At 36.5% G+C, this 12,932-nt stretch overlaps 1 protein-coding gene across 1 annotated transcript in view; it reads right to left on the bottom strand.

Annotated features, from left to right (window-relative positions):
- Positions 1-12,932, bottom strand: part of hlcs (holocarboxylase synthetase (biotin-(proprionyl-CoA-carboxylase (ATP-hydrolysing)) ligase)) — a 40,984-nt gene that overhangs the window by 5,914 nt on the left and 22,138 nt on the right. The window contains exons 7-9 of the mRNA XM_008428654.2: positions 4,824-4,891; positions 4,592-4,752; positions 1,558-1,672 (exon numbers count right to left, since the gene is read on the bottom strand). Coding sequence (XP_008426876.1) covers positions 1,558-1,672; positions 4,592-4,752; positions 4,824-4,891 — 344 coding nt within the window. The remainder of the gene's footprint in view (positions 1-1,557; positions 1,673-4,591; positions 4,753-4,823; positions 4,892-12,932) is intronic.

The following is a 12,932-nucleotide window of genomic DNA, read 5'->3' as shown; positions in this document are numbered from 1 at the left end:
ATTTCCAGCCTGCCAAAATATGCACCCCTCTCTATTCCCCTCAAATATTATCCTATTGATTTAAAACTTATAACAGCAGTTCTTGGAGTTACTCTCATTATGTAGAAAWAGTTATTTYACTYTTAACTCTYTAWTTMTYRAARTTRGCACAGGGATGCATTTTTGGGCAATATGGATTTCCAGCCTGCCAAAATATGCATCCCMTMTCTATTCYCCTSAAATATTATCCAATTGATTTAAAACTTATAACAGCAKTTCTTGGAGCTACTCTCATTATGTAGAAATAGTTATTTTACTTTTAACTCTTTATTTCTCAAAGTTAGCACAGGGATGCATTTTTGGGCAATATGGATCCCAGTGCTAATTTGAAGAATTGCGTTAGTGGTTAACGAGCCAGTGCTAATCACTCATCGTGCAGGTTTAACCCGGTGAGGAGATTTCGGGCTCTCCTCGCAGTCACGCATCACGCTGATTTTATATTATTTTATTATTACTACTAGTATTATGTTTCCGTTTACACTAAGCACCAAACCGTATCAAATGTTTTGCCCACTTAGTCAGGCAGAGTTAATGCGCGCGGCCACCGGACATCTGAAAACTCGTCCAGAAACTCGACTAACCAAAATAGACCCCTTCTATGTCCCCTTGTTAAAAACTCAACAGACACGAAATGAAAGAGCTACTAAAGCCACATTAGCAGCATTGAATTAAATCTCCCATTAGTTGCGCATCTCTGCGCAGTGCAGCGGATTTCCACATCATGCAGGGCCGGTCCAAGGATGTATGAGGCCTGGAGCAGAACATTCCTTTTGTTGCTAAAAACATCAGCACCTCTAATAGCTTCTGTGTTAGATTTAGTAAAATCTAGGACAGGGGGAGTAGTTTAACTGGCAAACCTAAAAAGCAATAAATTATAACTGCAGCTTACTAATTTGCATTTGTGAACAAACGGAGCTAAACCTCAAAGATTAAACTCACAGCATCAGATTGTAGCTGTGGTAACAAACCAATCTGACTATGAATGTTGTTCTTTGAACTTCACTTCTACAAAGTAAACTTGTCAGCTCCTTAAAATCTTACATATAAATGTTAAATAATTTAAAGTCTTTTAATTTATATATGCGGAAACCATTACGTCAAATTTAGCAGCAATGATAATCTCAATAAACAAATGCTACATTTATATATCTGTGGTCTGTGTTAAAATATTAGTATTTACGGGGCCCCTGAAGCTCTGGGGGGCCTGATGGAGCCGCTGACTTAATTTGGATTTAACAGAAGTAGACATAATTGATATTTATTTTAATTGTATTTTTTGATTAGTGTTTTTAAGACTAGTTGTGGGTTTATATAGCAGTTCACTGACAATGTTTTCCCATAACATATGGGAAAACAGTGATATTTTTACTTTTATTGTCTACTTAACATCTTTTAATACAAAAACACGGTGGACCACCAGTGGACCGCCTCGGCGCCCTGACCACTGGGCTTAGCAAGTTTTCTGGGGGAAACCCTGCAATAGCCAAATACAATGTTGCTATCGCCCTGGGTTGTTACCTATAAGCAGATGAAAAGTTGATCCTACAAAAGTCGATGTTACCAGAACTCCTCCAAGCTTCATCAGGTTACTGTAGTAGATATCATTGGGCCACTTCACCCTCAGGTCTATTTCCTGATGAATATTAAAACATGGTTAAAGTTAGTAAAAGAGTATTTTTGCTAGGAATTTTCATTGCTCATGTTTTGCAGTACACAAAAAAGGATTTACTCAAAATTCATGGCAGTAAAAAACACAAAGAACTATAAGAATTTGATGCAATGTAAATAATGAAATTATGCTTGTAGTGTCTTTTTTACTTCATGTAACATTGGAATAAAATTTGAGATTTCTGTGATTTAATAACTTGCATGTGGTTTTTCAGAGTTAAGTCACATTTTTCTTTGCATTTTTTGAGAAAAACATTAGCACTATTTGCAAAGAAAACAAATTTTTCAACCTTTGTCACATTACATTATATTTTTTACCATTAATAGTGGAGAAAAAGTGTAATCTGAGGTATGTTGGTCACATTTTATCAGAGAGATTTCAGTTTCTTCATGTGAACGATAAATCTTCCTCACAATCCAGTACCATAGGGTTCTGTGCTTGGACCAATTCTTTTTACTGTATATATTCTTCCAGTTAGTAAAATTATCAGAGAATGGGATGAATTCCCACTGTTATGCTGACGAAAAACAGCTATATTTAATCATAAATCCTGACTATTTGTCAGGATTTATGGAATTGACACAAAATCCTGGATGACATAAAAGTTTCTGCTTTTAAATTCTGTCAAGACAGAAGTTGCTCTCTTTGATTGGGGGCAATGGCCTACATCTGTCTGTTGTCTTTGGCAAAACAACAGACAGGAAGCCTCACTTCTGTCAGTCTGCCAAAGGGCTATAATATTATAGCTTACCATCGTCAGCATGTGAATGTGTGTGAACGACTAGGGCTGTATAATTAAATCGATTCTACAATATGTAGCAATATTTTTCCCCCTCGAAAGGTATAGATTTTTCATATGCGAGTATCGATCCATTAAGCCATAGGGGTTCCATAGGCTTATATGTCTTTTTTACATGTCTGATTTGTGACGGTGTAGCAGTAATACTCCGCCTCCCCCAGTCTCACTTTCAATGTGTGCTTAAAGAGCATATTATAAACTACACACCAGTTTTTAAATTGTGTTAATAGGTCAAGTAAAACCAGAGTTACTGTATGCTAAATTAAGTAAACCGTATTTTTCCAAATGTCAGAGAAATGTCAAAAAACAGCTTTTCCGGTTATGTGAAAGGGAATGAGCTTCCAAATGTAAAAAAACGAAACGCAACATTACATTCCTTTGGTTTTAGAAATCTCAAATCTTCAACAAATAACGATGAGCTGTATTTTGTTGCTAAGAAACAAAGTAAAGTTGCTCAAGTGGTGCAAATGGTGAAAGAGAAGCGGCAAAAGCAGTGAGATTGCGAAATTAATGCAAAGTTTAGATAATGGAGCAATCGGTGGTATCCACTTCAGAATTTGTTTTTAGCTTAGTGGTTTCTGTTCTGTATATAAAGAAAGGATCACCTGAAGAATGAACGCGCAGCAGGCAGTGGTGCTCTTTTTGGAGCTGGAAGACGAAGAGGGGAAACTCGCAGCAGGAATCTGGGCGCAGTGAGGATTGCCATGACAATGAAGGCAGATCGGTCATTCTTATTAGCAACTGACAAAGAGTATCAGAGACTGAGAGTACGATGAGATCCTGGCAGTCTGAGAGACTGAGAGTACGATGAGATCCTGGCAGTCTGAGAGGTAACTACTACTCAGAGATCCAAGCAGGGGAATGGCAGCGCTGCGCAGCTGCAAGGAGTCGATCACTACGGGATGAGGCAGAGCCACTCCGCAAGCAGCTAATAGTAAGCAGCTTACAGCCATGACTAACTCCGGGAACCAAGGTAGAAAAGCCTTTTTCCCATAGTCGAAAAGACTTTATTTTACCTCCCTTCCCCAATAAGAGCCAGGTATTGTGTAGTTGATGCTTTTAATCAGTTTTCAGTTAATTAAATCCAACTGAAAACTGATTAAATCCAAGTCTATGGAATACAAAACGTCACCAAAATCACTCTGTCTTTAAAATCTTTCACAAAATCATAAAAATGTATCAAAATGTATCGATTGCCGAATATCATGATATATATCGCATTGTGAGCAGAATATCGTGCATCATATCGTGAGATTATTGTATCACTACACCCTAATGTAGACCCTTTGGGGTCCTCTGGACAAAAAACGAAACGATAAAGGATTATGCAAATACAGGCAGTTTACTATTTACCACTAGTTTTTCACTCAACACTGTTGCATGATTTAGGATCAATATTAAGTTTTAAGCTGTACACTTACAAGCCATGACATTTTGAACATAACTGCATTTGGTATTGTACAGCTGGATAAAGGCAAGCCAGGAAAGTAAAGTAAGATTAGTTTCCACTGAACTGAGATAGAAATTGTGCTTATTTGTTGATTCCGTCATTGTGCACAATTTATTAGAATTAGGAAACTTTGTGTCAAATATTAACATTATTTAAAATGTGATCAACTATGATTAATTAATTATAACATCTTTGATTAATTTGCGCCCCACTGTTATTTTTTGCCATCAAAATTGTCTCAATTCAGCTTTTTGCCTTATGACATAGCTTGAACATACATAATATTATCCGTATGTGATGATATTGTTGGATTATGTTTTCCTTTGTGTATTTTATTGATTATTACTTATTTCGACTCTTAAATGTTCTTAAGCTTTCTATTCTCATCTTGACTGCCAGTGGTCTGCTCAAGTTAAATAGTTAAGAGTCATATAGTGTACATTGTCCCTTTTTAAATAAAGTCAAAGTGTGACTATTGCTGTTACCATGCTACATATTATGCTATTCATGTAAAAAAATATTGTTTTAGCTCATTGTGGTTTGCAGAGGTATCACAGTCAAACAGAACTTCATGCTATACAACAATCCATTAATGTAAGTGTTAGAAGAGATGGGCTTGTGTTCAAGCTTATACCTGATATCCAGGAAGTGTGCGAACAGCTTCCACGATGGCTAAAGCAGCCAAATGTTGCAGGAAAGGAATTCTTTGACCAAGCTTGGAGTTCAGCTCAACTTGGACCCCAACTGTGAACATTGCACAGCCTAGTGGGCTGAGCCAAGCATTTCTGCCTCGGCCTGAAAAAGCAAGAAAATTAACGTATTTCAAAACACTGTGTAAAAGGTGTTTTTGCATGTTTAGCACTAACCTCTTCCTTGTGTTTGTCGAGCAGCTACTGCTACCAAACCAGTGTTCTTTGGTAAGTGCAGCATTATCCTGTGAGAAACCAGTGAATAATTGTGGTTATTCTGATATCTGACTTCATGACACCTTCAATTAACTATTTATGCTTCTTTTGTTTTGCTTTATTTTGAAGACATGTTGGAAATTTTATTTCTATTATAACAAAACTTAACACTATTTTTAATTTTGATTTATATAATAATAAACATACAATGAAGGTAAGTAGTTGACACCAAAGTGTAGCTACTGAAGAATTGTCACTGTGAGGGATTTACCCCCTCCCTAACAGGTGCTGTTTTTTTGTACTTCTATATTGTAATTTATCTGGTAAATGTATTTTTTGTTTGGAGGAAGTAACTGACTTTATTTAATATTTTAATCATTCTCTCTTCTCTGAGGTCACCTGGTCATGCATTGCCATGGAAGCGCACCCATGAGCAGTGCTGACAAGGTGTTTTCAATCAGCCTCACTGGGAAAATCCATTGTTTGAGAGGGAGAGGAGATGTATTTGGATTTTGTTTGGGCCCAGATTGCTTTTGTTTTGAAGTTGTTAGTTAGTTGTAATTATGTAAATGGTTTCCTAGGAATATAGTTTAGTACAATTGTGACTTTTTTCTATCTGGAAATGTAACTGTTGTCTCCATCCCTTAATTAGTCCTGGTAGGAGCCAATCCTTTAAAAGCCAGGTGTTTTAGATCAGAGGGCGTCTCTCCTTCTTGTTGTTTGAATGCCTGTTATGCTGTGAACTGGATTGTAAAGTTTGAAGGACTTTTGAAGGAAATTCAGAGCTCTGCAATTTCTGGATCCTGTCTGATTTTTGATTGCAACCCAACAGTCACCAACACCAAAAAATACACAAGAGGTTGATGCTGAACTGCATATTTAACCTCACTAATGTGCATATCTTATCAAATTATAGAAATAATGTAAATACAATCTCACATTTCCAAATGGGATGTAGGCAAATACAATCTATTGGTGAGCAAAGACCAAGAGAGCCATAGCCTTTTAGGTCCTTATGATGATTAGGTTGGTTGATCAGTTTAAGACTGGTCCAAGTAAAGCTCACTCTGCAGATGAGTCTAATCAAAAGACCAGATGATGCTTCAGCCTATCAGCCTATAGGGTTTAACCTTTCTATAACAAAACTTCAGAAAACGGGAAACATTGATCTTTATGTGTGTATTTGGAACATATACAGACCAATGTATTTTTTGTTTGGAGGAAGTAACTGTATTTAATATTTTAATCATTCTCTCTTCTCTGAGGTCATGCATTGCCATGGAAGCGCACCCATGAGCAGTGCTGACAAGGTGTTTTCAATCAGTCTCAACTTAGAAGAGAGGCTAATAAGTTATCATACTTAACAGCAGGTCAAATAATTCATTAAAATGTCATGACATTATCTATACTACTGTATATGCAGTAAGATTAGCTAACAGTCCATTGGAATAAAATAAGTATACATCAATGGCATGTTCACAGGAAAGTATTATGACACAGAAGTGTTGTTTGAATTGAAGACGGCGTGTCCTGCAAGGGTTGTGGGGGTGGGGCGGTAGGCTGAACACAGCTGCAGGAGGAAGGAAGATGAAAAAGTGAAAGCAGAAATTAGTCTAAGGGTTTAAAATAGCTCTTCTTTAGAATTGTTAGATCTGTGGGATTTTAGCAAGTTTAAGTTTGGTTTAAATGCAGCCAGGAGTTGATTCTCTAGGAACTGCTTCCACATTTTGGACACATTTCGAAAGTCAGACCATAAAAAGGTCTGACTTTCAATTTCAGATGATTGCTTTTTCCATCAGAAAATACCTTAAAACAAGATTTCTTTTCATAAGCACATCTACATCGATTATTCAGATCAATAAAGAACAACCTAATCCATAAATGTGATTAAATTAAATAATCCTGTTTACTGAGGAACAGCTAAAATTAGAATTTTCTAATGGAAGTGATCTGTGGGAGATGGCTGCTCCACTACTACGGGGAAGCTGAGGTAAAGATAAATGACCTTCATTTCTATTGGATATACGAATATATCTTGCAGGACAGTGGACTACAATGCAATATCACCCATTGAAATGCAATGTGTGCCTCAAAGTATTTTTATCACACCAAATGCATGTAATTCAAACTGAATGGTAGAACTCCAACTTGAAAAGCATTGTTTAATTGGGCAAAGAGGAGTTTATTTGCACTTATAAGTTGCACATTTACAGAATGCAGATGCCTTCTATTCATAAAGACACATGCACAAAGCTGGAATGACTGAGCGATTCCTTTGTGCAGCTATGGACATGTGTGATTCTCTACATTTTCTCCACCTTAGGAATCAATTCTGACCTATTTAGAGTTAATATGCTGATCCTATCCCATTTTCTTTTTCAGTGAGAATGAAAGTGCCCCTTAATATTTACATGCATTTTTTGCACACAGACTGATAGCATTTACTTCTACAGTATAAAGTTTTTGCACTAAACATCTTTTGAAAAGAGCTCTTTTTAAAAAAAAATATTTTAATTCTGACTCCTGGGTTTTGTGCAGGTTGAAAGATTTTTGCTGTTGCAATTATTTTTGGCCCACTTTTTATATGTGAACTGCAACGTGTGTGTTTTATGTGTGTCAGCTCAAATCATACCCAAATTTTGCCCCCAAATTCCTGCTTTTTCTAAGAATCTTTAAATGAAAAACACTTATTTGTAACACTTATTTTGTTCTTATGGTTAAATGAAACAGCTGACTGCAAAAAGTCTAATCTAGGTGCTTTTGATTAACAACAATACTGTCTCTGTAATAAAATTATTTTAGCAGGAGCAATGGAAATATTTTGCCTTTTTGTGTTCAACAAAAAAAAAGTTAATTATGTTATCTTTCATATGCTTGGGTTAATATTGTGAAACTGTGGCCTTTTACCATAAGATTCTCCTACTGGCCAATCTTTAATCTTCTAGAATTCTATAATTTATGTAAATATTATTTATTTCAACAACTACATAACTGGAGTTTTCAATCCATTTATTGCAGTAAATATTTTACATATTTACTTATGTAAATATTATTTATTTCAACAACTACATAACTGGAGTTTTCAATCCATATCACAAATAAAAAAACGAAGCATATTAATAGAAACACTTTATAAAGACAAGGCATAATTACCAGAAAACCACATATTTCTTATAAAGTATATATAAGCTGATAATTAGAGACATGCTGAAGTTACAACTAGCTGGCTGGCATGAGCTAGAAGCTCTGGTGCTAATTGACCAATCAGATGGTTTGTTGAAGAGGAGCACTTAAGACTGTTATTTCAACAGTCTTTTTGTCTCGATAACTGCCTAAAGATGCTCATGTCAATTTGTGAGTATTGTAGAAATAACCTGCATTGTCTAAGGTGTCTATCATGACGGAACCTTAATGAGATAAACAGGCCAAATCAACCAACACATTACCACTATGTAGTTATTACTAATGTAATCTTTTTTGTGCAGAGATAATTGGAGCAGAGGTTGAGCACAATGAAGTGCACCAGAAATGCAGAAATACATGAAACATGCTAATTCCATAAAAGGATAAACTTTTGTTTATTTAGCCAAACTCATGCAAATACCATTACATCTGTAATCTAAGAGATGCACATTAAAACGTTTTCTTGAACAATGCACATAACTTATTTTATTTATGTAAAAACTCTAAAAAAAAAATTGTATAATTACATCATCAGGAGCTGGATTTAGTCTTAGGATTCTTTGAGAATACGAGTCCTGCATGTTTTATATTTCGTCTAAAGTGGAATCAAATCAATACAAATCAATCATCTCATCTGCAGATAAAATAAGGCTTCTCAAAAAAAGCTCTCTGATGACAGAATTTAAAAAGTCACATAAAATCTATCTGTCTGGAAAGATTTACAAGGCATTTCTAAGTCTTTGGAACATCAACAAACATAAGTGAGAACCCAACTAGAGAAAACCTGCAACTTCCCTTAAGAGTGTCTGCTGGATGGCGACCAATCTACAACATTGAAAGAAGGTCTAAGTGTATGTTATTAGTTAATCCGTTAGAAGCAATTTTAATGTAATAAACAATTAATCGGCAACTAAGACTGACGAGACTGATGGTTCAAGCATTCAACTAAAGGCTTTATATGACAGATGAACTAAACGCTCATGTTACTGTGAACTTTCAGTTTACTAGTGAACTGAGACACATTTACCAAAGTCAACTCATTGCTATGAAAAACACTGTTCTACCTGATATTTGTGACACTAAACTCAACTACTAAAATAAAACTACTGTGTGGATGGACAGTAAGGTTATACCGTTTTGGCTCAAATGTTTGCTGCTAGAAGTTGCGCCATCTCCAGTTTTTTTAACAAGACTCGCCTTTTCAAAGAAAATTAACTGAATTTTTGGTCCAATGACATCCTTGTCTTAAACATTCTTCATGTAACAGTGAAGAGCCTTTTAGACGGCAAAGTAATGTTGTGCACTAGATGTTGTGGTCAAGAGTTAAGGGATATTTTGTAGCTGCATGCATCATCTCTCTAAATTCTTAACCAATTCTAGATGATAAAACCAGTACAGGGGTTTTTTCAGACACATAGTGTCAATTTAATCTTTATTAAATGTCTTGTGGTTTACTTCTATCCTTAAACAAAGACATAATGCATCATGAGAGCAGGAGTATTTTTATCTGAAGGTTTAATAATTTCCTAAAATGCAGTGCCATAATGGAAGAAGTCACCACTCAAAAACTTTATACTTCTTGTTGGATAACACAGCCATCTGAAAAATTGCCAGCCTCTATATAAGGAGTTTAATTTTTAAAAGGTTTTCCACAGGATGGTAGATTTTTCACAGGTTGTTAATTTAGTCTTTACCTAAATATTTATTTGAACAACACTAAATGCTAAATGGAGGAGGCCTCAGGGAAGACCCAGGACACGCTGGAGGGATTACGTCTCTCGGCTGGCCTGGGAACGCCTTGGGATTCCCCCGGAGGAGCTGGAAGAAGTGGCGAGGGAAGTCTGGGGCTCCCTTCTGAATCTGCTGCCCCCGCGACCCGACCCCGGATAAGCGGAAGAAAATGGATGGATGGATGGATGGATAAATGCTAAATGCTGCATTTAGCTCAATTTGACATTGCGAGCCCACCTACTCTTTTCAAAACTGTATATGTGCCGAAAAAGAGGGCTTGCCTGAAAATATCCAGTATTATCAATACATCAATTCAAATACTGGAAGACATGAAACAGACATTCTTAATAATAACATTAATCAAGAGGGACATCTTGAGAGGGACATCTGGAATCTTTAACATTGTCAGTGAAATCAAACTGCAGCAGCAGATCTGGGGTTATTTGCTGTACTTATTCACCAGCTTTAGTTTCCCTATAACCTTAATGACAACTATGTCTGTTCCAATCAACTCAATGCTCCTCCAGAGCCCATTTTTCAAACTTTCTGACAGTTTTAATTGGTTCCACCTGCAGCCCGACTGACCCACTCAAGACACCACTTTTACCCACGTGTGTGGATGCAAACAAAGAAGGCTAGAAGCAACTTCCATTTGCTGTGGAAAGGTCACTGAGGCAATAAATTAGTTCCAGCCTGCCTATCCCCCTTTAGCAGTGTATGAAAGAACATACACAGTTAAAAGGAAAAACAGCAGGGGGAGAAAAGGGTGTGGCATTATACGTGATCAGTAGCTCTCTCAAGGAGAAAAACATCAGCATCATTTTTCAAACATTAACACCGTCTGTGAATTAGGCCAGTGGTCCCCAACCCCCGGTCCATGGACCGGTACCGGTCCACGCAAGAAATAATTAAATATTTCCGTTTTATGCATTATTTGAGTCTGGAGGATCTTTTATTTTGAAAATCCTTTAACCGGATTCTCTCGGATACTTGTGCGCCAACGTTGAGCCCACATGCAGCAAAATGAGTAAGAAACAGATCAGATGTCTTTGGAAAGTTTCTTTGCAAAGGGGAAAAGGCCCAGGAGAATGGATTTATCCCGGACCGGTAGGTGAGTCCCACATTACAAGCCCGCTCTGCGTAACGTGTGGCAACCGGCTGCTAATGAGGCAATTAAGCTTTAAGCTGCTTTGCCACATAGAGACCAAGCAGGCTGTGCATATAAGCGACACTTCCGGTGTCATTGTCTCTCATTACTCCCAGATGGGACCGTCTCGTTGCAGAGAAACAAGCTCAGGGCTCCGTTAGTCATTATCGTGAGTTAAAGTTTTCACGAAAGTAAAATGTTCGTTTTTGTGGCGCATCTGTATCTTATTTTGAAGAGATATGTAAACGTTACCATAGCGCCCAGAGTCAGAGCGTTTGGGTAGTGGTCGAGAGGAGATGAGTAGAGCTTGTGAGTCTTAAGTCTAGTTTAGACTACAAGATTTAAGAATTGTTGGCCGATTCTCCAAACCTCTGTGACCACAAAGCTGATAAAACTACAACAGGTTCGATCGGTTCGTGTCTCCGGCCACAAGGCAGGAGCAGGACACCACACAAATCGATTCCAGTCACGAACATCGTGATTCCAGAGGATAATCCACAAAACTCCCAACATAGCGGGAATTTTGAATAACCAAACACGGATGATGATGTAGAAACAATAGTGATAGTTTGTGGAGTCATTTTAAGAAATAAAAGACATAACAAAAAGAAAAGGCGTTGGATAAAAGACGACGGGAGCAGCCGCTCTATTTGCTGTACTATGATTTTGAGGTGACTGTGTTTTTTCATAGTTAACATTTTTAACTGAATAAACATAATAATGACCTTTAGATTTAATAATAAACATTTCCACATATCATCTCCGATATCCACCGGACTCTCAGTTGGTCGTTATGTCAGCTGTTTGGGATTCCCCTCTGTTCTTACGGCACCGTGCTTTGTGATTGGCTACCTGTCACATTCAACAGGTTGTATTCTCGTTCCCAGTCAGGGAAAACCCCACAGGCTGCGATAAAAGGGCCAAGATAACCCAAATTGGGCATATTCAGGATTTAGCGTGAACACCAATATGCAGAAGCCTTATCTGACTGTTTACCCCCCCTCACCCCGGGCCGCAGCAAAACTTTCCAACTCTTGACCGATCCGCGGTAATAAAAAGGTTGGGGACCACTGAATCAGGCTACACAATTTGTTGTGTAGCCCTGATTTCTAAACACAACCTAGATCAATATAATCAACTTTCTGGACTGCAGTAATATTGAAATTCAAATTAGAATATATCATCCGATCAGGCTCGCTTATCAGATTAAAAGTACCTCCCTGAAATAAAATCCTTTAAGAAAGTATGAAACATATATTTTATTAAGACCACATTTTTGTTTAAAAAAATTATCTTTTAAATTGGTTTGACAAAATATTATAAGCTTATATATTGAGTTGTATTATATGTAACCACAAAATAATTATAGTTAACAGAAATAAAGACTTTAAAATATCAGTCTGTGTGTAATTAACCTATATAATGACTTGGTGAATTGAGTTACTGAAATAGATTAACAGCTTAATGGTTCACTGTTTTATTGAACATGTATCATGTTTTCAGATCTATTAATGCATTAAAAATGTTTTAGAAAGGTATTAAGAAACTACATATGCATTGTTTTTGTAAACATACACATAAACTATTTGGTTATGTATTCATCAGAAGTTATACCCTCACTGTCACATATTGCCTATTTTCCTAATATTGTACATCCCTAATATTAATCTGTGCAATTGAGCATGTTGAGGTCATCTTCGTATTTTTACTCAAATAACATGTATAACTGAATAATCAAGAAAATAAATAACTAAAAATAAATCGATGGATTATTTAAAATAGTACTTAATTAGTAAAATATTTGATACCTGAAGTTATAGTAAGACCATGTGGTAAGAACATCTGCAATATGATGGAAAAAACATGCAAACTGCTCACACCTGCTGAACTTATGGGGTAAGGTTTTGCTGGCATATTATTAAATGAATTTGCTTTGTGTTTCAAATGCTGAAGAACATCTGAAAATAGACATTTTAGATTTATATATATATATATATATATATATATAT

This window comes from Poecilia reticulata, linkage group LG14 (assembly GCF_000633615.1).
Source record: "Poecilia reticulata strain Guanapo linkage group LG14, Guppy_female_1.0+MT, whole genome shotgun sequence".
In the NCBI taxonomy this organism is placed as follows: Eukaryota; Metazoa; Chordata; class Actinopteri; order Cyprinodontiformes; family Poeciliidae; genus Poecilia; species Poecilia reticulata.
Note: the sequence above shows the minus strand (reverse complement) of the source record. Positions and strands in the feature narration are given on the sequence as shown.